Consider the following 23,816-nt stretch of genomic DNA (forward strand, 5'->3'; position numbering starts at 1 on the left):
TTGCCCTTTGCTGCAAATTGAACTAATTTCTGCCTATGTATGGAGAGCAAGGCATGGATCTGTCCTCTCCAGCCCCCTCCCTTAGCCTTTCTCAGCCACTCTCCACCTCTATTTCCCCTCTCCTTAGGCCACCTCTCTGTTAGTGTTTGCTTTCCAGCTTCTGGCCAATGTCCACCTACTTCTTACTTATAGTCAGTTCCTTGTTCAGGTCAATAAATGGATGTATGAGAGAAGTGCTTCCAGAGATAGCGTAAGAACTTCCACAGATAGCTCTGGAGAAAAATCACCTTATATGAGCTTTTTACCATGTGAAGTTTTATCAGATATTCTAGGGATGAATGGGTGGTGTGCACTGAGGGGGAGTGGAGCTCTGACAGCTCCTCCTCAAATGCCATCAGGAGCCTGGGGGATCATGCTGAACCCCCTGTCTTTACATATGTAGTAGCAGAAATAAAATATGGTGTAGAAGCACAAACCAGGTTTTGCCTTTGTCCATAGCACTGACTTACAACTTACCTCAGATCTCTGGTGAGTTCTGGCCCAGTTTTACACACATTGACTGTGTCAGGAGGGAAAGTCATGGCTTCTATTTTCATTCTTGGTTCTCACATGAAATAACTGGGGAGGGGGGGGGAGGAGGGAGGTGGAGGGGAGGAAGATGCAGCTGCAAAAACAGTCAGTGAAACATAAAAATCCCTGTTGTTTTGTTGTAGTTCTCAGTGCCCTTCCACTTCTGGGCACAGACAAGGCCTCCCCCTGCTCAGGTTCAATACGCTGGGGAGCCTTGCAGCTCAGAGCTCCCTCCTCACTTTCTTTAAGCTTCACTGTCAATTGTGCTTTTGTTCATGGGGAAAAAAAAAATAGCCCAATGCATGCTAATTTATAGCCAGGGAAGCAATTAAAAAAAAAATTATCCTTCCCCCTCTGCCTCTCAAATGGAGTGTTAGAGCAGCAGGGTTTTTGGTAAACTTGACACAAACTGATGTCAATAATGGGGGAGCAAGGGCAGAAACCCAGCACAGATCTTTACATCTCCCCTCCACATGAAATGGGACAGCCTTCCAATTTTCTGTGTCTGCCTGTACTTGGGAATGTCTGTGTGTGTCAGAAAAACCCAGGCACAAAGACACACTAATTTCTCTGGGCTTTGACAGCAAATGTGCACTGTAATAATCACCCTCACGTACACCTCCAGTGCTAGTGAAGCATTGAAGAAAGAATCACCTGATACAGCTACAATGCAAAGACATTTACAATTTTTACTGAACTTACTGTGTGGTTTTTTTTCCTGTAAATTTGGCATATCCTTAATAGTCAGCAAATCATATTCAACCATGTGGTGAAGTTCAGCTATCCAGTTCCCCTCTGGACTTTGTAACTCCTTGCAAAATCTTAGGTCTGCACCAACAAAGATTTTGATGTTAGCACAGGAATGTTTTGTCCTTTAAATTTTCTTTTTTTTTCAAAACTAGTTGTAAATACAGCAATAGATGTCTCTACCTGTTATTTATTTTAAGCATTCTCTGAGAAGAGCCTCATGATGTGAAGCTGAAAGTGCCTGAAGATTTTCAAATGCACAGGTTGGCTTTTGCTTATACCCTGTCAGTCACATGAGTGCTGAGGTCGAGGCCTGGCTGTGCTGCAAGGCAGGAGGGACGGGCGGCTTCTGCCCAGCGGAGCTCCTTCTGAGGCACCTTATGGGCAGAGACCACAGACAGCTCTTCCCTGAACTCTGACCTGGGGAATCTTCTAAAACTCTAACAATAAAGCACAAATACTGACAGCCAATGCTCTGATAACTGAAAAGAATGGAAGTGAAAAGAATGATTATGTTCTCCTACCTGTGCTGTCACACAGCAACACCAGCAATGTAACTGGGCAGCCCTTGCACATCTTCTGCCACCACTTTTCCCCTCAAATGCAAGTAGTCACAGGCATTTGGATGACAAAACTGGAGTCAGGGCTGTCAGTGATGGTCAGATTTGCAGTGGTACATGTGCTGCTGACTGTATTCAAACTGCAGCTTTATGTAACACAGGCCATATAGAGTTAACATGAAGCATTTCCAGTGGCAGCCCATAGTGTACCATACCTGCACAAACACTGCTATATATTGGGGACTGCTGCAAAAGCAAGCCGGGAATGAAGTCTGGGTATCAGGAAGCCTAGACTGGGTCTTCCCAGAAGCTTGAACATGTCTCATAAATTCTAGGCTGTTGCAGGCAAGTCTGACACAGGGACAAAATTTTTACCTTCAGCAAGTTTTACTTTGGAAAATTCCTAACTGGTGATATGTGTACTTTATATCATAACTTTAACAGCATTACCTGTGCTAGCAGAAAGAGGAATAAAATGGTAAGACCCAAAGACACATGGAGCCACAGCTTAAATTACAGAGGCCCAAGAAGGTACCACAGGCATTTAGCACCCCTAATTCTCACCAGGCTGATCAGCTTTAAATGGTGCCAGCAGACAGCAGGCATCTACAACAGCTTTAGGAATTTGACCTCTTGTATGTTATTATACAAGAAGATATTATACTGAACAGTACCTTACAGTATTTGCTTTGGGAGCTTCAGACTTAATCTGGGAAGCAATAACTCTAAACATAGTGAGAATACGTGATCTCTCCTGTTTGCTGTATGGGCACCTGCAGGATGTTATGGCTTTGCATCTCATTCTCTGCACCTCCAAATGTGAAGAGAAGCCCTCCCCTGCCCTGTTGCCAGTGAGGGACACCCACTGCTGGTGGGCAAAGGGAGGGCTGGGGTTTTCCAAGGGAAGAAGACCCAGTAGGGACTGTGAGTGGGAAGGAAGGGACAAAGGAGATGGAAGGGCACTGTTTTCTTTGCCGGTTCTTACAAGCACCACTGGTGTCAGGCTGCTCTGTGTGCACTTCTCTGCAGGTGGAGTTTCCACAGCAACCCTGGTCCTGACTGAACGGGTATTGTGGGCAAGAGGGCAGCCAGAGGAGACCGTTCTGGTGCTGGTGTGATTAAGGCACCCCTTCGTCCTTCCACTTCCCCGCTTCCCTTTCTCTGCGGTATTCATGACCTGTTCCAGTCCCCATAGGGTCAAAAGTCATTCTCTCTCTCTCCCTCCTTCCACGCACTGCCCCACCGCGTCTGCAGCCCGGCGGTCCCGCGGCTGTGTGGGACGCTGCGCGGGTCCCTTCCCGGTGCTCCGGGTGCCTCTGGCAGCTTCTTGGCCCCGGGAAGCGATGACGACTCCCCCTTTCGTCAGAGCGGCAGCTCCTGCAAATTTTATCACTCCCTGCCTGTCCCGCTGGGCTCCCCTCCCAAGTCCTGGGGCACTGGAAAAAATAGAAAGTAATATACTGCCCTCACGGGTATTTATTTCCACCTCTCCAATTTTCGTCTTTAAAACAGTTCAAAAATAGTCCTGTCTCTGCCCTGCTCGGAGCCTGAGGGAGGTGGAAGTGGGGGAAGAGAGGGCTGGATCCACGGGATGGACGAAATTCGGTCAAAGTTGGGTTTGCTTTCTACACCCCCTCCCTCCCATCCCCGCCCCCTTCGAAATCAGAAATTACTGCCTAAGGAGCAGATACTCTGTCCTATTAGCTCGTAAAAAGAAAGAAAGAAAAAGAAAATAAAAGAAAAAAAAGTTTTCAAAGCAAACTTTCCACCAGATCCGTTGAAGGCAGAATTAAAACAATACACGCGAGTAGGTGCCATTAAACCTCAGTCATCTTTCACTGATAATCACAGGAGAGAAGGATTAGGAAAGCCAGGGAAGGAGCACTACGTTTTAAACCCCCAAAATTCGGATTTTAGGAAGAGTAAACTCAGAGGGGGAGGAAGATTGAAGTAGCCCAAGAAGCAAGGAAGGACCCTTAATAAGAGTTAAAATTCAGTGTCAGATTACTTCTCGATATTGCAGGGGACCCGACGCACCCCTTGCTAAAATAACACTGGGTGCTTGTGTCGAAGAGGAAACCAAACCAACCTTTTCCTTGTAAACCCCGATTCCAAAACCAAACCAACCAACCAAGCAAACAAAACCCCAACCAAACCATAAGCCCGACCAAATCCCAACAATAAGAAATGCCTCTAAATTTCAAATCACAGTTTCGAACTACTTTCCTGCCGATACGCGCATCAAACCTCACAGACGGAGTGCCCCTGGGTTGCCGAGGTCTTCCTGCCCTCCCTTCCCCCGCTTCTGCTGCTTGGATAGCAGGTTCAGAAGAACACCCTGCTAAATAATTGCTAGAAGTTGGGAGAAAAAAAAAAAATTGACAGAAAGAGTGAAAAAAAAAAAATAGACGGGAAATGCGCACCAGCATTCAGGTGCTAACCTACTTATTTGAAAGTAATTTATTTTCCATTTTGCCCGTTTTCCTCCTTTTAAAACAGAACGCTGAAAGAAAGAATAAGTGCTTTAACATTTCAATGTTGTGCTCTCCTAATTACCTTTTCACTTTTCTCCTAAGTTCCAATGTGAAAACCTCGCAGGGGGGTCTTTGCTGTAACAGGGCTACAGTTCCCAATCCCAAGCGCAAGATCTGCAATTACAAACCCATTCGGTGCCCTTCCCTATCATTAATATGCACAAAATCCTGCCGCTAATCTTATAATCTGTTTTGTTTCATCAATTGCTTGCCTAGCACCAGGCGGGAAAGAAAAAGAGAGAGAGAAAAAGAAAGCAAGAGGACAAGAATAAAGCCGGGGGAAAAAAAATACCACGGAAAGCTTCCTGAAATAAACGAAAAAAAATCAAATAAATCGGATTTTATTTCTCATAAAGCGAAAATCGTTCGGACTGTTAAATGGGAGCAGGGTTTTCCACTGAAGGGGGTGGTGCTGTGTGAGTACTTGGTCGGGGAAATTTAAGGGGAAATCTGAATATATCCAACAATTTATTTGCATATTCGATTTCTCCGTGTACGGGTCACGAAATGAAGTTACTTAAGCAGCCAGGTTGCGCGTAAACACCTCAAGAGAGCTTATTAATAGTTCTGGGGTTTAATGAGGGAGTGGGGGGCGCCTCCACCGCCCCTCGCGCTACCTCCGTGGCCGCGCAGGTCCCGTGGGTTCGTCACACGGTGTCATTAATACTTCAGTAAAACAATGAAGACATTATTTTTTTAAAATCCTTTTCTCTCCTCCCCCCTCTCCTCCTCCCCGGGCGCGGTATTAAGGGAATAAAACAATCCACGCCGCACGGGTCCTATTGAGATTAATGAAAAAAATGTTATTAAAAAAAAAAAAAAAAAAGTGTGTGTGTGTGTGCGCAAAACCCCCGCAAACCAAACCCTGTATCTCATAAATCTCATTTTCCCTTCCCTGCGCCAGGCCTCGCCTCCGTCTTACCTTGCACCTGATGATTTATTAACGTAATCTGTGGGGATAACCACACATTGTGCCCAGCTCCGGCTTGTCCCAGCTCATCTTCTAAGTAATTGTTTCTCATTAGTTCTGATAATGTTTTAATAGCGTTTACCCGTAATTTAGTCGGTCAAGAATTAATAACGAAGGGTGCTCTGCTATGCAGGGCGAGGGGTGGGGGGTGAGTGTTGGGGGGGAGTGCTTGTGGAGCTGAGAGGCGCAATATAAACAGGTAGTCTTTAATTAATCAGATTAGCCCGGAGGTCCCCACACTGTAAGGGATCTCACGGTGGAGGGGATAACGTCGGCCCGCGATGCTGGTCCCCAAACTAGGCGGAGGGGCTCAGCCGCCGGGCCAGGGCGGCGCAGAGAGCGCAGACGTGGGGGTGTAAGCGGGGACCCCCTCCCGTCCCCCGCCTGCACCCTCGGTGCCGGAGCGACCGTTCCCGGTCCTGCAACTCCTCCTCCCTCCGGGCTGAGCCCACTCGTGCCCCTCGGCTTTCCAGGGGGCACCTGCTGCCCCCTCACTCCCTTTCCTCGCTGTTTCCACGGTAGTTTTCACGTGAGGCTTTGTTTGTTTGGTTTGGTTTTTTGTTTGTTTGTTTTTCTGTTTTCTCTCCCATCCTTTCCTCGCACCTTAATTAAACCAAAAATACACCCCTCCCTCCTTCCTCTCCCCCCTCCCCAAATGTTTAAAATTGCTGCTTGGAGACGGAGGGGAAGCATACAAAGCAAGCAGATGGAAGGAATAAACCACTGTGACTCCATATGTAAAATGGCCATGGAGGTGGTGAAAAATGAAACCAAAAAACCAACTGTTTTCTATTTACAAATTTAAATAAACAGAACAGCCTTCCCCGCGGTGTTTGTCTAAGTGCAGCAGCATTGCTGCTGTGTAGGTCATGAAAAGGTTGGTGCATAGTTTAAAACTTCCCATTCTGTTAATTTCTTAAAGAACAGTCGTTCATAGTCTGAGCACAAAAGCTCATGATTTAATGAGGAACAGAAACAAAATCTCTGATTGTTGGTGTTTCAAACTTCATTGGAGTCCTCTGGCAACCACAAGTTGATCCTCTGCAGCTTCAATACCCTTTAGCCCTCCATATAAGAGTACATGCTGAATAGAGGACAATGCCTGGTTGTTATGTTTATTTACCCTTACTACAAGCTGGGTTAACCTCTTCAAAACAGCTTTACTAAGCCCGTTAACCACACGGCCCACATGACCTGCAGTCGTATTCCTAATGTGATGTAAATCTGACTCGAGACCATATGCACAAGTTCTGCTGTATTGTGTCTCCGAAAACTACAAGTTTATTGCCGTCCAACCCTTCCCGCGCTGGATGCTTCCAGGAGGAAACACTCTGAATAGTGAGTGCTTTAAAAAAAGAGAAGAAAGTCAAGAGTCCCACATTGTCCGAGCAATTTTTTTTTAATGGCTGTTGCACATTTACAGAAAGGGTGGTGTGGGGGGGTGAGAGTGGGGAATAGGAAGCCCGCATAGGGTCATGATTTTCATGGCAATTATTTCAATCGATGTGTAATTATTAGAGGTTTTGTCCTCTCTGAACGGAATTCTACACCAGAGTGGGAATAAGTGTAGATACAGAGTGACTGACTCAGTTTTCATCTGCTCTTCTGATGGAGCCCACGGCTTACATTTTGCTTTTCCTTCAGTGAAGTCATAATCCTGCATTCATAGTAATTTTTGTGAGGTCACACAGTTGTTGATGTAACTTTGTTGCAGGCCATGAGTCCCTGCAGTCCCTGAGCCTTGCAGGACCAATCAGTGGGTTGAGTCAGAAATAGTTTTAGTAATTAGCAATTCTCTCAAGCAAACTATGACAGATCTGCAAAATGGAAATGAATTTCTGCTTAAGCTTGATGTCTTTAATTTTCCCCCCCTCAAGTATTATAGTCATCTTTTAAAACAGCTACTGGGGCCCCATGGTGAGAGCTTCATTTACCAGCTCATTTTTTCTTGATGGCTGTGGCAAGCGTAACAATGTTCTGTGCCTGCTTCAGTAATGGCATGTCGATCATGCTCCCCTGGAAAGTAAACGCTCCCTGGAAAAGAGAGAATATAAACTTCCTGAGAGGAGATCTGGAAATTGCAGTTGGCTCGACTTTTTCTTTAAAAACACATCCAAGAAACATCAGCTCCCCCAGGAATCCTGGACGAATTTTAGAAGACAAACCAAATGAGACAGGGCAAAAGTGTTTAAAGAAATGTGGTGGGTGCCGAGTGCTCCAAAGAGGAGGCAAAAAGAGAGAGCAAAGAGAAGCCCAGCAAGCAGCCTGCATGTTTCAGCCTCTCTAGCTGGCAAACACTGAAGACCAAGAGCAGTGAGGCCATGCAAGCCTGCTGGGGGTGGAGGGGCTGATGAACTTGTCTGGGAGGCAGCTCTGCTTCCCATGGGCAGCATCACCCTCCAGCCCTGGGACTGTGCTACAGGGCCTGTGCAAAATCTTTGCCTGGAAATAGCAACAAGTGTTTGGGGTGGAGGAAAGTTTTCCTGACTCTGGGGTGTGTTGAGGTTGTGCTGTTACCCTTTGCCATCAGATCTTCAGTGCTAACAATAGGTTGGGCTTGTGCCTAGAGCCAGGGGCTGAGGTGAAAGCTGAAAAAAACAAGTGAGGTAACACTGCCCAGATCTACTCTGCAGCCAATGTAAAGCCCGCCTCAGTGCCACATCTAGCAAATTTCTCCAAGCAGATGGTGGACTAGCCCGTGTGCCTCAGTGGTGGTCATCAGAGAGTCACAGTATCACAGTATAACTACGGCTGGAAGAGACCTCGAGGATCATTGAGTCCAACCTGTCACCACAGACCTCACGACTAGACCATGGCACCAAGTACCACGTCCAATCTCCTCTTGAACACCTCCAGGGACGGTGACTCCACCACCTCCCTGGGCAGCACATTCCAATGACAAACGCCCCTCAGTTTAGGAAGGACATCGAGACACCTGAACGTGTCCAGAGAAGGGCAACAAGGCTGGGGAGAGGCCTTGAGCACAAGCCCTATGAGGAGAGGCTGAGGGAGCTGGGATTGTTTAGCCTGGAGAAGAGGAGGCTCAGGGGTGACCTCATTGCCCCCTACAACTACCTGAAAGGTGGTTGTAGCCAGGAAGGGGTTGGTCTCTTCTCTATAGCAACCAGCACCAGAACAAGGGGACACAGTCTCAAGCTGTGCCAGGGGAGGTTTAGACTCGAGGTGAGGAGAAAGTTCTTCACCGAGCAAGTCAGCACAGGTTTCAGAAGTCCTGTTGTTTCTCTAGGGATTTTGTGTTAGTACCATGGTGACAAGTTTAAAATAATTAACTATGAATCATAGTTAAACAGAAGACACGTGTTTTAAACTAGGCCAAACCCAACTCACTTCCTTGGATGCTTTAATCCACAGATGTGTTGTTGAGGTAGGATTTTGAAGATAAAAGACTGCATCAAGACATGCCAAAGTTCAGCACACATCTTATTTGCAATTCTGACAGTACTTTGACACATTCTTGAAAAAAACCAAATATAAAGATGCAATCCCTTCCCTGAAGAATTCAGAACTGAAGGCCTGGCCCCAGCATTGCATAAGGCATCTCTGTGAAGCTCTGAGCACCATTTTAATGTCCTGCTGCAATCGATATGGGATCACAGGCTGGCCTTATATTTGACAGTGAGTAAGGCTGACTGAGAACAGGGTAAAAACAGTAGAGGCATGTGTGTCTGTGCAAACACAGTGAGAGAAATGCAGAGGAGAACAAGCTATTTATTGTTTTCTAGTGTTCATTTCAGGTTTATTAATCATTTAACAGTGGTTCCTAGTAAGCGAAGTGAAAATATAACTAATTTACAAAAATGGGACCTATTTACAAAACTGTTTAGGAACTGTGTCGCCCCAGTAACATATCAAGCTTGACTGAAGTGGTGTTAATTAAATGTTAAGCCATATTCTGGAACAGTTAAGACAAAAATTCACTTTATAACAGTAATCTAGTACAAATCAATATTGTTGCTGTAAGAGCAGGCTGTATTAAAGCCATCAAAACCCTAACAATTAAAATTTGTTTAATTTAAAGTAGTATTTCCTACTATAGCTTGTAGTATTTCAAGTGAGTTTGGAGAATAATGGTACTGACAGATACTCATGGGTAGATACTTCAAATTGAATTTCTTACCTAGAGAGCAACCACTCAACCTTATGTTACCACCACCACCAGCAGATCATTAATAACAATACATCACTTTTTATCTGGTGGTCTGAATCGTGATTGAGAGGGTCTTTTCCCTTCCGCTCACTGCATACATGATGCTCTGAAGTCAGGTACCACTGCTGATGCCTAAGTTGGAGCATGATGAATCTGGGTAGGGATGTCATTTTTAGAAAGCAGGAGTTAATGAAACAGCGTTTGTCCTGTGCTCACTGTCAGCGTGCAACTGTAGGTTGGGCTGCTCGAAATTTGAATTCGTGAAGGAAAAAAAAATATTCCTTTTTCTGACAGCAAAGAGCAATATGAAGAAGTTGGCTTCTCTGCCTGTTCACTCTGAGGCTTATTTTCTTCCTGCTAATTTGCAGCATTGAGCTAAAGTCCAGGAAAAGAAACCGATTGTAATTCCATGGAATATACTCTATTGACTGCCTCTCTTTCCACCCACAGGTTTCAACAGATAGGAAATGCCAGTAATTATAGCTTTGCCCCCGTGCTCTCTTTTCCAGTTCTCCTAGAAGAAATTTGCCTTTAGCCTTTTTTTGATTTTCTCTCACATGCATATAAAGAAAACAAGACTTTCTGTAAATATAATTTGCTTTGATAGCATTAATCTGGGGATTATTTTAGTCATGGACCTAAATTTTCTTTTTGACTAATTTTCTCAGCAATTTTATGCTTCCAGCCTGGTCTTAGACTTCTAGTAGTTCAACTGTGAGACCAAAGGTCTGTTCTTCAAGAAGTTTGCAGTGTGAATGGGAGCAATGACGGGTGCATGTTGTGAGGTTGTGGTTTGCATCCATTGTGTTTGGTGGCTTTGGTTCTTGCTCCCCACGTAACCATATTTAAGTGGGAGCCTTTTCTAAAACCTGTGAAAAGACTCTTCCATCAGGATCTGCTCTGGGGACAGATAGGCCCTCCAGGTAAAGGCTGCTGGGGGAGCTGGGAGAAGATGCAGCTGAGAGGCAGAGCTGCTGCTGGTGGGAATAGTCTTTGAGTAATGATGCACTTTGGGTAACGGTGCAAGTGATTTGAGTGGTATGAGCAGTAGAGGAACAGTGGACAGCTGTGGTATTCACCTGACAGCAGGCTGGAAGTGCAGCCCTTCTGGAGAATGGGTGTCTCTGTGGGCCAAAGACACTGCCTCCTGTTGAAATGCTGCAGAGAGGCTGACAATACAGGGGTTGTCCATCTTGGAGAAAAGAAGGCTCCAGGAAGATTTTATTATGGTCTCTCAGTACTTAAAAGGGACCTATAAGAAAGCAGGGTCTGTTGCTACAGGACAAGGGGTAATGGTTTTAAACTAAAAGAAATTTAGACTAGATATAAGGAAGATTTTTTTTGCAATTGTGGTGGTGAAACACTTGTGTGTGGCACAGGTTGTCCAAAGAGGTGGTGGAATCCCCAACCATGGAAACATTAAAGATCAGGTTGGACAGGGCTCTGAGCAACCTGATCTAATTGAAGATGTCCTTGCTCATTTCAAGGAAGTTGGACTAGGTATCACGGTATCACCAAGGTTGGAAGAGACCTCAAAGATCATCAGATCCAATCTGTCACCACAGACCTCATGACTAGACCATGGCACCAAGTGCCACGTCCAATCCCCTCTTGAACACTTCCAGGGACAGCGACTCCACCACCTTCCTGGGCAGCACATTCCAATGACGAATGACTCTCTCAGTGAAGAACTTTGTCCTCACCTCGAGCCTAAACTTCCCCTGGTGCAGCTTGAGTCTGTGTCCCCTTGTTCTGGTGCTGGTTGCTAGAGAGAAGAGACCAACCTCTTCCTGGCTACAACCACCTTTCAGGTAGTTGTAGAGAGTAATGAGGTCACCCCTGAGCCTCCTCTTCTCCAGGCTAAACAATCCCAGCTCCCTCAGCCTCTCCTCATAGGGCTTGTGCTCAAGGCCTCTCACCAACCTCGTTGCCCTTCTCTGGACACGTTCAAGTGTCTCAATGTCCTTTCTAAACTGAGTGGCCCAGAATTGGACACTGGTAACCTCTCACTGGCCCCTTCAACCCAAACCATTCTACGATTTTATATTTTGCTGGACTTAGCCAGTGCCATCCTTCATGCAGCAGCACAGTGATATGCCAAGGGTGAAGCCTTGTGAGAAAGAGAGTGACTTTGGCACTCACCAGGCTGTAGAGGATGGGAGCTGTTATGAGCACTTTGGCTGGCCTACACTGTACTGTTGTGAAAGCAGCACAACGTAGCAGAGAGCTTTGTGTTTGCAAAACTTTTGGCTTCCCTCAGCCTGACCACAGTGTGCCTCTGTCAGGGCAGACTAGCAGGATGAAATCAAGGAATAAAGTGGACAGGCAGCATTTCCTGTTTGGGTCATGACAGAAACTAGTTAAGAGTCCTATCCAGGTGACTGACAAATGAGGAAAGACTCAAAGGTGTATCCTTCTGAATAGCTCTGTGAGAGCGGAGCAAGAAGGCAGCAGACTCATCTAGCTTATTTTCTCTCTGCCTGGTCACTTCAGCTGACCACAGGGCCCATCAAGTCATCGCTTCCCCATCTCCATCTCTTGCATCAGAACACCTTCTCTAGGCTAAATGATGCAGGCCCAGTACTGTGCAATTTGCTGCATTCCCTAGGAATCATGTAGTATTTGAATGCAATAAATTCACAACGACGTTTAATGTTCTGTTAAAACAGTAGTAACATCATAAAAAACATAACATCTATTCATGCAAGATTCAGGCCATGCTGGCTAAGGTCTTAACAGCTCTACTTTGAATTTCAGTATGTCCTGAAGTGCTTTGAGAATGGAACAGAGAAGGCTTCTGGCAAGTACAGAAAACAGCTGGAAGGGAATCAAAACTATAGAAAGCTGCTAGTGTGTTTTTTTGTTGTTGTTGTTGTTTTCAGAAGGGAACAGCAAAAAGTGACAGTCTTGGAAAAAAAGAGAATTGAGTATGGTCAGCTCCAAATGAAAACAAAGATGCAGCCTACAGATGAGAGAAGAGATAAGGCAGAGTTAACAGAGAACAGTCATGTACACAGCTCAGCAGCTCCAGGTGGCTGTGGAGAGATTGAAGAGATGCAGAACCAAGTTTTGTAACACATCAGTTTGGCAAAGGTTATGTTTATACCTTATGAACCTCCTTTCAGATAAATGCAGCCACTACCAAAACCAACTTGGATCTACCCAAGTTTAAGCTCTTTACAACTTAGAAGACAACTCTGGTCATGTGTTGCCATGGATCTTGGGACGTGGCTCTTGCCATATCTATATGTCATCCTTAAAGATATCCTTTACCTGTTGGAAATAGCATCTACATCTCAGCATCTCAGCACTGTTCTGTTATTTGCTGTGGCCAAAAGAGGAACATGTTAATGTAGTGTCTCCTGGAACATGGAGACTTATTCCTTTTGTGTGTGTCTGTGTGGCGGCATCCAGGACACATCTGCACTGTGAAGTTTTGGGAGTAGTTAAGAGCTCGGTAAATCTGTATGACCACCTCATAAATAGAGTATAAGTTCTTTTTATACCTTTCTAGAAGTTAAATGGATGGGATTCAGAGTCCGTGATTTCTGTGTTGTCTGGGGATCAATATGTTGTGATGCAACCAGGAAAGGGGAAGAAATGATACAGTCAATTCTCTTGCTAGTGTTTGTCATGGATGGTCAAGTTGTGTTAACTTTGACAGTAACAGGGGATAGACAGGATCACAAGTGAGGTACCATTCATATTTTTCCAGAAGATCAGGGAAAGGAAAATATCACATTTCTTCATCTGTACTGAAACCTTTTTATCTAATATACAATACTATGTGGGGGTTTACTCCCATCTATTTTGTTTCCTAATGTACCAGTGGGTTAACAAAATAAATAAGATGGCTAAAACTACCATAATACAGAATATTTAAGGCCCTTCATAGTAATGTGATGCAATTCTCTGTGAGCTGTGGATTAAAGTACATGAGTTAATTAAAGTAAAATAATAATTCTTCTGGGACTTGTGGGACAGTGATCAGATGAGCTAGGACCCTTTGGTTGATGAGATGGAAGAATTAGATGTACTCCTGCACCTGGGAATGCTTGTGGCTTTTTCCTCAGTGTTTGCTCCATCTGTGGTTATCCGTGCCTCTGTTCACATCCATCTCAATGACTGCAATGAACTCACTGAGAGAGTTATTGTAGACCTCTCATTTCTTAGATTGCTGGAATCTATTAATCACTTGAATTTACATTGAATGTGAGGATTTGCTTTCCTAAAGAGTACAAGCATATATATTTTGAAATACCAAATAAGTCCTCTAAGTTCCAAAAGTCTGCTGGCTTTCTGTTTGATGTCATACGGGACACCAAATGTGAGCACTGGTTGCGAGGACTGTGTGTACTGTTTTGGGCACCACTGCTGTTTCTATTAATTACCTTGATAATTTTCAAGCCTTTGCTAATAGACCTTTGATTTCATGTCCCATTCCATCACATCTCATCACACCTGTTGCCAACAACTTTAACTCCCATGTGATAATGGCCAGAACCTTCTTCAAGATATTTTAAAGATTACATTAAGTTTGTGACTTGTCTACAGTAGAAAGAAAAAAAACCCATCAATAGTCTTGCAACAGATGAAAGAATGTAGCAAATAGATCTATGTGCATTTGTTGTGTCTGTCAAAATATGGGCTGTGCTGGGACACAAAGTAGAGACAACCAAATTTTTCAAAAGCAGTTTACATCAGGAATCTAGCCATGAAATTCAGATGTCAGGCTTGGAAGTACTAGGGGATCCTGGTGAGTAGATAAGGCTTTGGCAAAGGGGAGACTCTGGGTCCCTGGGCCAGTGGAAAAAGAGGAAAAGCAAGACAAGCTCATGTTTCATGAAATTGCAACAGGGGTAAGAAAGCACCTGCTGCTGGATTTTGAATTAAGTACAGGTCTAAAATAGGGGTTATTTAATGCTTATGAAATTGCCAAAAATATCTCTGCCACAAGTTAGGTGAGATTGTTGCTCAGGAGACAAGCAAACTCATGAGTGAGGGGAGGGCCTTTGACAGCACTCAGCTCAGCACTCGCTTTCTGATGAACTTTGGTTTTCTTCAGTTACTTTTCTCAACAGCTGAGCTAGCAATACTTTCATCTGCAGAATAAATACATGCAATGAATGTGTGGTAGTTATCTCCTTGTCAGACTTGGCTGGCTTTTGAGCAAATGTGTACCTAGGACTTAGGGAAAATGGGGATAGGGGGAGCAGTGAGCCAGACACCCTTCTCTCCTCCACCCCCTTCATCGGGAGATGTCACGAATCAAACAGGGCTCCCGCATTGCTCGGGTAATGTGGGACAGAAGCTATGCGTGAATACAGCCATTGTCTAAATAAATGATTATGTAAGTCCCCTTCCAACCCCTGTGACCTGTATCAGCACTTGTGGGCAGATGCCAGGCTAAATGGAAATGAGCAGAATGGGTGATGCCAGCTGGCCAATGCAAACCTTGCCTGCCTCCCACAAGGGGAAATGGAGAACAAGCATCCCCAGGTTCCCAGATGTGGGTTATCCAAAAAATATTAATTCTTTCCATGATAATTCAATGCCTTGCCCGGTATTAAAACCCAAAGATCTAGTTATGACTTCTTGGAAACCACAAAAATACATGGAATAAGCCCACCAGAATCTGTTTGGATCTGATAACATTCTCTGCAATCCTGCACAACAGTAACTAGTCTAAGGAAATACGAGTGTTGTATTCTGGAAGAAGGGCAGATTTGCTCTTCTGAGAAGGGAAGGAAGCAGGTGGATGGCAAAGAGTCCCCCCAGAAAACATGACATTGAAGAAGATAATTCCCCTAGGATTAAATGAAAATGCACATAGTTTAAGCAACCCCCTGCAGAGGAAATTTGGAAATCTTTGCTTTAGGGCTTAAAAAAAGAATGCTTGGATTTGCTTACAGGTAACAAACAAAAGATAAGAGAGTTCTGGTCACAGCAAATGGCATTGGGTCTGTGCCTGGGGGAGGAGTGATTATGCTGACTACAAAGGAATGACTTTCCCTTGAAACAGAAGGTTGAAACAATATTTTTTGGGAAGTCAAGAGAAGGAAATAAACTGACAGCTGTGATGGTGCTGAATGCAGGTTTAATTATTATTTTTTTTTTCTTCTGCAAGTTGTAGCCAAAGAGTCAGCATAGAGTTGGGTCACAATGCCACATTTTAGAGATGAACTTCCAAAGGTTAGTGAGCTGCTAGGAAATGTTTGATGATATCTGGGTCAACTGAACACATTTTCAGACTGTAACAAGACAATGTCTCTCCTCCCTCTCTGCTCAGGCCTGTCCTGCCTCCAGATCACATTGACACATAACTATGGCATTCTTTCAGCATCTTTTCAGCAGGTCTCTCATTCCTTGTCTCTCTCAATTTCTCATCATGTTACTTATAAATATTACACTTGTCCTCCTGCCCAAATAACTAGTGTGGTCATATATGACAAAACTGAAGACTTCACACACGTGTTTCTGTATCCTCTCCTTTGAAGCCTTTAACATTCATCCATTTTTGGTAACAACATAATGGGAGAAATGACTTAAATACAAAATCTTTGGGGAAAATAAATGATCCCTGAAGAGGTTTGTCAAAAATGTGCTTTTGGCAAGAGGAGGTGCTCAGTAGGTCTCTGTGATCTGTTGAAGAAAGAGATGACTGGGAAGGGGATTCTGCAATGTATCAACACCAAGCAAGTTTCTTGCCATTTTGTTGATGTGAAGAGAACACTAACTATCACTACCCTTATTTCTTTTCAGTAGTGTAAATTTCACCAGAGTATAAGCAGTTAGTTCAGAGGATTAATTGATTTGTAATGTCAGGTAGGCTTCTACCTCAGTTCAGAGGATTAATTGATTTGTAAAGTCAGGTAGACTTCTACCTCTGGCAGCAGAAGGAGGGACACAAAAAGTGAAGAAGTAAAGAGTGACAATCACTTGAAAGAGAGATTAATTTATACCACAAATAACTCCCCAGTAGCAGTACAAGAACTCTGTCAGAAAAAGCCTTTTCTAAAGCTGAACAGGTAGGAAGGACTTTGTGATCCCTCAAGTCCACAGTGAGGCAGAAAAGATGAAGAACTGAGGACCTACAAAGTCCTTCCCTTCCGCTCTACCTGATATTACTGTTCGAAGCCCGCTTCGGATCTTGCCCTGCTGTGTGAGCCAGACAAGCTGTTTTTCCCTCTTACAAGCTGCCTGAACCACTGAGGACAACCACTTAGGCCAAGATGGGCCAGGGAATCCTGCTTGGTTCAGCTCCAGAAATATTAAAATGTCTACTTGTCGCTGAGCAAACAACTTGTTTAAGATCCCTGAATGAAAGGCAGACACATGGGTTTATCATTCCTTTTTGTTTTTAACATTTTCTTTACTTTCATTCTCTTTGTGGCCATTGCCTTCCTGTGTACTCCTCTAGAGTAGGAGAGAATAAAATTAAAGAAACAGTAGAAAGTCCTAGAAATCAGGGATATTCTCCACTGGTTGCTGTCCTCCATCTTATAATGCATTGGGAACGGAAGAATCCTAGAGAGCACGCTTGCTGCTGCCAAGTAAATCTTTATTTTATAGCACCAAGGCAGCTTCCTGGACAAGCATTCTATCCAACCATGCATTTTTCCCCCCTTGTGAGCATTGTGATTATTATACAGGAAAATGAAAAGTAACAAATATTAAGACTTCAGTATCCTCTTATGCCCTTAATTAATTCATTTAGAGTCAACTTGAGGTTCATAGTCATGGAGGCAAATTGTTAAATACAGACTAGAAAGTTTCATCTGGACGTAAATGACTACAGGACACACAAAAGTAATTTGATATTGCAGGGGAAGAAAGCTGTAAAATAAGACAGAGGCGAGAAAAGTAATAGGAGTGAAGCTGGTTCTGCCAGTGAGAATGGAATTGCCAGTATTTTTGTATTCTGTATTTTATTTAATTTCAGGTTCATTTCCTGGACAGGACTGATCAGCCATTTTTCACTGAGATTCTCTATTTCAGCTGATGGAGCTTTTGCAGAGAGCTTCTCTGGGTCCCTGGAAGAGGCGACTAGCACAGAGAGGAATGAAGAGGCAGCAAGACTGCTGCTACTTAAATTAACTGAAACAATATTTTGGCTGTACAGACTTACGAATTCCCTCAGTAAGCCTTAAAAAGAGCCATCTGGTCAGAATATTACATCTCTGGTTAGATCCTGCTTTGGAAACTGAAATGAGGCTCGTGAGTGCTTGTTAATGCTTTTTAAAGAGGAATTTGGAAGGTAAGTAGTTGCCTTGGTAGGTTGCTGGGTGCAGAGCAGGTCTTGGCAGAGCAGTGGGCAGGTGTCTGCAGTGACGGGTGTCTCCCCACCCCATGCCCTCAAAAATGCACCACCTGCATTGGGAGCACACCAGCACAGCACAGCACGGCCCTTCCAAAATCAAGGACACTCATGCAGCCTCAACGACTTCTTGCATGCACATCCTTGAGCTGACAAGGACAGAGGGGTCATGCCTTACTGAGGAGGAATGCAGAGGGGTGCCATCCCATGCCCTCTGCAGGGTCTGCGTCCCCCAGGACAGCAGCCACCTCCTTCAGGAGCTACCTCCAGGTGGAAAGGCTATGGAGGGGCATGTCATCCGTCCTTCTGCTCCCGGCTTGTGGAGAAACTTCTCCCTGCGGGAAATGTCAAAGCGCCATCCGAGTCCCTCTCCCCCTGCGTTTTGGACACAGGTTTTAATGAGTGGAGGAAAACAGATTAAGAGCCACTGAATGCCTGCTGGGGAATGGAGGTTAGGGGCGGGGGGGGGAGTTGGCAAGAAAATGTTTTGTAGGAGTTTCTGCCCTGCTTAGGAGCTTTTGCAGCCCTGCATAGTAAAATCTGTCTCCTTCTCTCCCCACCTGGCATAACTCCCTCAGGACTGATTGTGCGCGTCCAGGAACCAGTATAGCACAAGCAATTAGCTAATACAGCCCCTTCTGCTCTATCGCATAGGTTCAACATTTGCCCCCAGAAGGATCTTTCTTAAGGAAAAGCCTTTGACTGTGGCATAAACATGTTTCTAAAATATTTTTCAAATCATAAGACTCTATAGAGAAACTTAAAGTACTAATATGAGCTCTATCTCTAGTCATCAATTTTCACAGTAAAAATGGATGCTTTAAAAAAAGTCCCAACGATGTAACAGTGACCCATGCCTGAATCCCACCAGTGCTCTCCGTCTTTGCACAGAGATGCACCTGAGCCTGTACTTCTTAAGGCTGAAGCTCATAAAAGCTGGCAATGTATCACAAATCCCTGAATCCCTCACTCTGCACTGTGAGGAATATACATTGCCTAATTAACATAAACGACAACAAATGCCCTGTATCCTCAAAGCCAGGGCTGACAGCAGCTGACAGAGGTACCCCATGCTGCCCATGCTACCCCAGGATGAGACACATCTTAGCTGGTGGCACCTCAGAGCTCTGCCTGCAGTTAGTCCTGGGCAGGGGGAGTGGGGAGCCAAGCTGCTCTTGCAGTGCCAACTCCATATGAAGCCCTAAGATATAATGCTTTATAAAGCATGATCTAACCCCTGTGGGTCAATGGGGTCCCACACCATCTCATGCCAGAGGGATGTTCCAGCTGCCTCTCAGGAGACAGCTCAGAGGAACCTGCTGTCCCCAGAGCATGGTCCTGCTCTTCCAACAGCCACATGCTGGATTGGGACCAGATAGGTCCCTTGTGGCTGGGGCCATACACAGAGAGTTCTCCCAGGGGCTGTGGCACTGCCAGGAGAGGGAGGGCAGTGAGGAGAGACCTCCCGGGTGGCAGTGGGAGCTGGATGTGGCCCAAGCACGAGGGCACATTGTCTCCAAGATACAGTGGCTTGGGGTAGCTTTTCCTAAACAAAGAGCATTATAAGGGAGCCACTGCTGGAAATTTCCATTCCTTTGTTGGGTAGATGCTGTGTAAATAAATGCATTCCTAAGATTTTTCATAGTCCTGGAAAGGTCCATAAAAGAAACCGTACAGTTTGTCAAATAGCTGGAGTTCATATATATTATTCCTCAGCCACTGGGAATATGATATACAATGGCAAAGAACATAATGCAAGAAACATATGCTAAAGGTCTTCTTAGAAGCACTGTGTGCATTCATAGGTGGCACGTACATATATTTCTTCTGTTTTGCCCCACAGGATCTAACATATTTTATCCATACTAGAGCTTGGGTTTGTGAATTACTTATCTCACCTCAAAATAATCCTCACTTGACAGGCGACCTCCACAGCAACATTTAGCTGGTCCCTGGTTTAATGTGCAGGTGCTTTGAAAGCATTTATTAATTAGCACATGAGATAAATGTGCAAGCATGTTCTGACTTCACTCTTCTGCTTTTCTTTCTGCCTGAATTTTATTCAAAACCCAGGTGATTTGGGAAGATCTCATTACAATAATGATATTGTGTCTGGCGTGCTTACAATCTGAATGGCTCAAAAATTCTTTTTTCATTGTCATGCTTTCTTGTCATATAGAAACACTAATTACATATAGATTATCTTCCTGTATCCAGTATATTGGTAATGCAAACGTAGAAGCTACTCACATAGTAAAGACTATTGTACCTTCATTGATAGAAGTCAGACCTTATTCTAGAAATAACCTAGTAACTTCTCCCACTAACTCTACCCCCTTGGAGTCAATCTCGATTTATAAGCTCACTGCCCTATTTAATGTGGTACAAATAATTCAGAAATTCAGAGGAGAAATTGTCCTTTAGATGAGCAGAACAAGCTTTATTAACCTTCTTTTTAATTTTTGAGCACACTGACATTTCTCTTCAGTTTAGGCTTCCCAACAGCTATAACTGCTTTCTTTAGGATTATTATTATTTTTTCCCTATCTCCTATTAATGCAATTCTACTAGAAACATATGGAAATGATGGGGAAATAATACTTTTCTTTTTAAACACCTTTCATTTGGAGATCTCAACGTTCTAGATAAAAGAGAGCACTTAATAAATGACTATGTAAAATACAAAACGCACTTCTCCAACATTTGTCTCCTAATTTACTATTTATTTCCTAGATATGTTATTTTTCAGAAAGATTAAAAATATAGCTCCCCAACCCCCCAGCAACCGGGAAGTCAAACCAAAACAATCCCTCACACAGGACTATCTCTTTAAGGCAAGCCCAAATACTTTTGTCTAGCTGGTTGGCTCTCTAATTTCCATCTGTTTGGACACTGCCACAGCATCTCCAGATCCACAGTGCTCATATGAGATCCTGATTATTCCTGACCTCAGTACTCACATTTTGGGGCAACTGTGTCTCCGGAATGAAGTAGCCTGGTTCAGCCTTCTCTCAAAGACAGATTATTACAGCAATTGTAGCTCTCAAACTGGAATAGCTTATTGCTGTTTTTAAAAAATGTGTTGACTAAGGGCATCAAACTTTAAACCTAATTAATAATTATCCCAGAGAGTGCAGACCAGTAACTTGCCTGCCACACAAACAGCTGCACAAATCCCTCACATTTATATTTTCCAGGCTTTCAACTTTGATTAATAACATGGCAAGTCTCAACCATATTAACCACAGCTATATTTTCAGTCATACTGACACGAACTCTTTCATATAATAAAAGGAAAAGGAAGACAGAAGAGGTGTTTCATTAGGACACAAGGATTACTAAAGCTGCTGTGTGGAGTATTTGTCGGGAGGTGGTAGGGGAAGAGTTATTACTTACATTTTAGCATGTCACCAGGATGCAGAGCAAGAAGATCCCCTCAGTGAGATAAATTTGCTTTGGAAAAAAAATTAAGTATTCAGACTGTCCCAGCTCTTCTTACTGGAAATCAGTTAAGAAGTTTGCAGTACTACATGGAAAACTATTGTTCCAGTTTTGTTACGAAGTCTGGCAAGATGGTGGTGATATAAGATCCAGAAGTTCACACATTAACCTGCTGGTCCCTTTTTATTGATAGATGGCTACATGAAAAAAATATATCAAGCATGCAACCTGGTTGGTAAAAAGACATAGCCCAAACCACAAAGTCTCAGCAAATTTTTTCTTGCAGCTGATTACAGATGCTTATAACATATTTCAAAAGCATTTATTAAAAAAAAAATTAAAAAATCCCCCAAATCCAAACAAAACCTCACTGAACAGCTGATGTAAGCAAGAAACCAGCATTGTGTCAATAGAACAGCAGCTGCAAAACAAATCCAAAGATTAATGCTTGCCTAATACAGAATTCTTCAACACTAAACACAATCGACTTCGTGATTGTGTGATACTGGGTTTAGAGTTAAATTTAGTCCATTCTTCTCATTGATTCTTCATGTGACAGGGGTATTCCTTAGATGGGTTTCTGACACTTAATTCAGCTGAATGAATAGGGTTATGCACATCACAAATACAAATAACGTTTGTCTGAACATATCACTTTACTTCCTTCTTTCTGCATCTACCTGCCTAAACATTTGCACCAACGGTATGTTTATAATGATGCCTTTTGTAAGAGAGCCAACCTTTGTAAATTGAAGTAATGGGCAAAAACAATCATACATTTTCTATTTCTAAGTTGTTTGCATGAAGACAACTGCATTTCAAAATCAAGGGAAGAGAAGAAAGAGATACAGGCATACAGCATCCTTATACTGAACCTGAAATAACTACTTGTGACAACAGCCAAATATTGTAGTCGTGGGCATATTGGAAACACCCAGGTACCACAGAGGGGATATGATAAGAGAAGGGTAGAGCACAGCAAATACCTTGCCACATTTCTACTCTGAGATGAAAGCATAATTTCTGCTTTCACCTTTTTAGCATTTCTAATGCACAACACCTGCAGCACCAGAAATGCAGGGGAATGGGGGAAGGCATGTGCACCAGTCTATTTCTACCCACCAGAAAGTGAGAAACATACAGAAATGTTTTATACAGCACCTGATAAAAGCTGAGAGCCTATACACAATCTTATATATGAATCTCACTCCCAAAGAGATTTGTCTCCCACTTGAATGCAACACAAGCACACACGAACCGTTCCCACGCATCTGTGCTCCCCGTTCTGACATTGGGACTTTGCTTTTTAACTAGCCCAGGCTTGGCTGCAATTAAGATAAACATATTTAGCTGCAACTTTTTTTTTTTTCTTATTTTTTTTCCCCTTTCAAAAAGAGGCAAACTGGATTATAGCAAATAACCTTAAAGATAATTAACTGACAATGCCGCAACTAGCATAAAATCTTCCTTCAGGCGACCCCTAATTTAAGTATTACTGGCACAAAGTGGAGACAGATTGTGCATCACCACCGCAATATTTACATAGCAGAAACCCACAGAGCAGGAAACGTGAGACTCAATGATGCACTAAATTAGGAACAATCATATTCTAGTGTTAATCTGCTTTCTCCTCTATCCAAATTTCAGGTCCAGCAATTGGTACAAATGCACATAAACCATTCCCAGTTTTAATGATTAAGAACCACAATCTGCAAGCAGTTCTGCTCAGACGTAAATTTGCTCACTACTAGGGGGGTTTGCAGGATCAAACCCCCAAAAGAGAAACAGGTTTACCAACACAGATTTAAAAAAACCCAAACCAAAACAAAAAAATTACCAAGACTTCCTAATCTGTTTATTTCTTTCTACAAATGATGTCTGCACAAGCAGATCAACTCATCTGCCAGGCTACCTGCCCTTTGATAGCAAGTATTTTCCACTGACAGAAACACCATGATACTGTGGCATACTGGAGAAGCAGCTTTAATTCAATAGTGCTGTAGAAAGATGCAGGTGCCCAAAAGGCTCTGTAATCAAAGAATTAAAGTTAAAACAGGTGGCAGGAAAAGATAGCTGATATATTTGTAAAGATATTGAGAAATGACACATTTGTAATAAATACACACTCCGTAGCCTATCCGGACACAGATTTCATGAGCACTACTCCCAGTCACAGCACAATTCATAAGATAAATGCAAAGAGCCATCACCACTCTGTCTAACTCTTAAATACTACTCAAATTTGATTTCTACAATGGCATATTAACAAAACATTTACCTTGCCCAATCGCTGATGCTCTTCAAAAGCGGAGATCAGTTCTTGTGCCCACTTTATTTTTTCAGGGCTCGGAGAGAACTGTTCCTGGACAACAGCAATTTGGTTGGGGTGAATCACCTGCTTACCTACAAAGAAGATTAATAACACCAGAATCACGCATCAACAAACAGATGTTCAAGCAAAATGTTCCAACCACTTGAGGCTCTCATATGCCTCGCAGACTTTCCTGCA

The 23,816-nt window shown here is 43.5% G+C and overlaps 1 protein-coding gene across 5 annotated transcripts in view; it reads right to left on the reverse strand.

The window, feature by feature from the left end:
- CLYBL (citramalyl-CoA lyase) overlaps window positions 1-23,816 on the reverse strand; it is a 216,290-nt gene that overhangs the window by 26,280 nt on the left and 166,194 nt on the right. For 2 of the 5 annotated variants that reach the window (XM_068164468.1, XM_068164678.1), the window contains exon 7: window positions 23,586-23,710. In XM_068164468.1, the coding sequence (XP_068020569.1) occupies window positions 23,586-23,710 (125 nt within the window). Of the gene's footprint in view, window positions 1-6,761; window positions 7,416-21,233; window positions 23,335-23,585; window positions 23,711-23,816 lie in introns of those variants that run through there. The other 3 variants (XM_068164602.1, XM_068164535.1, XM_068164756.1) reach the window with 3 other exon arrangements.

This window comes from Melanerpes formicivorus, unplaced genomic scaffold, assembly GCF_026170545.1.
Source record: "Melanerpes formicivorus ecotype bairdi unplaced genomic scaffold, bMelFor1.0.p_v2 SCAF_1, whole genome shotgun sequence".
Taxonomy (NCBI): Eukaryota; Metazoa; Chordata; class Aves; order Piciformes; family Picidae; genus Melanerpes; species Melanerpes formicivorus.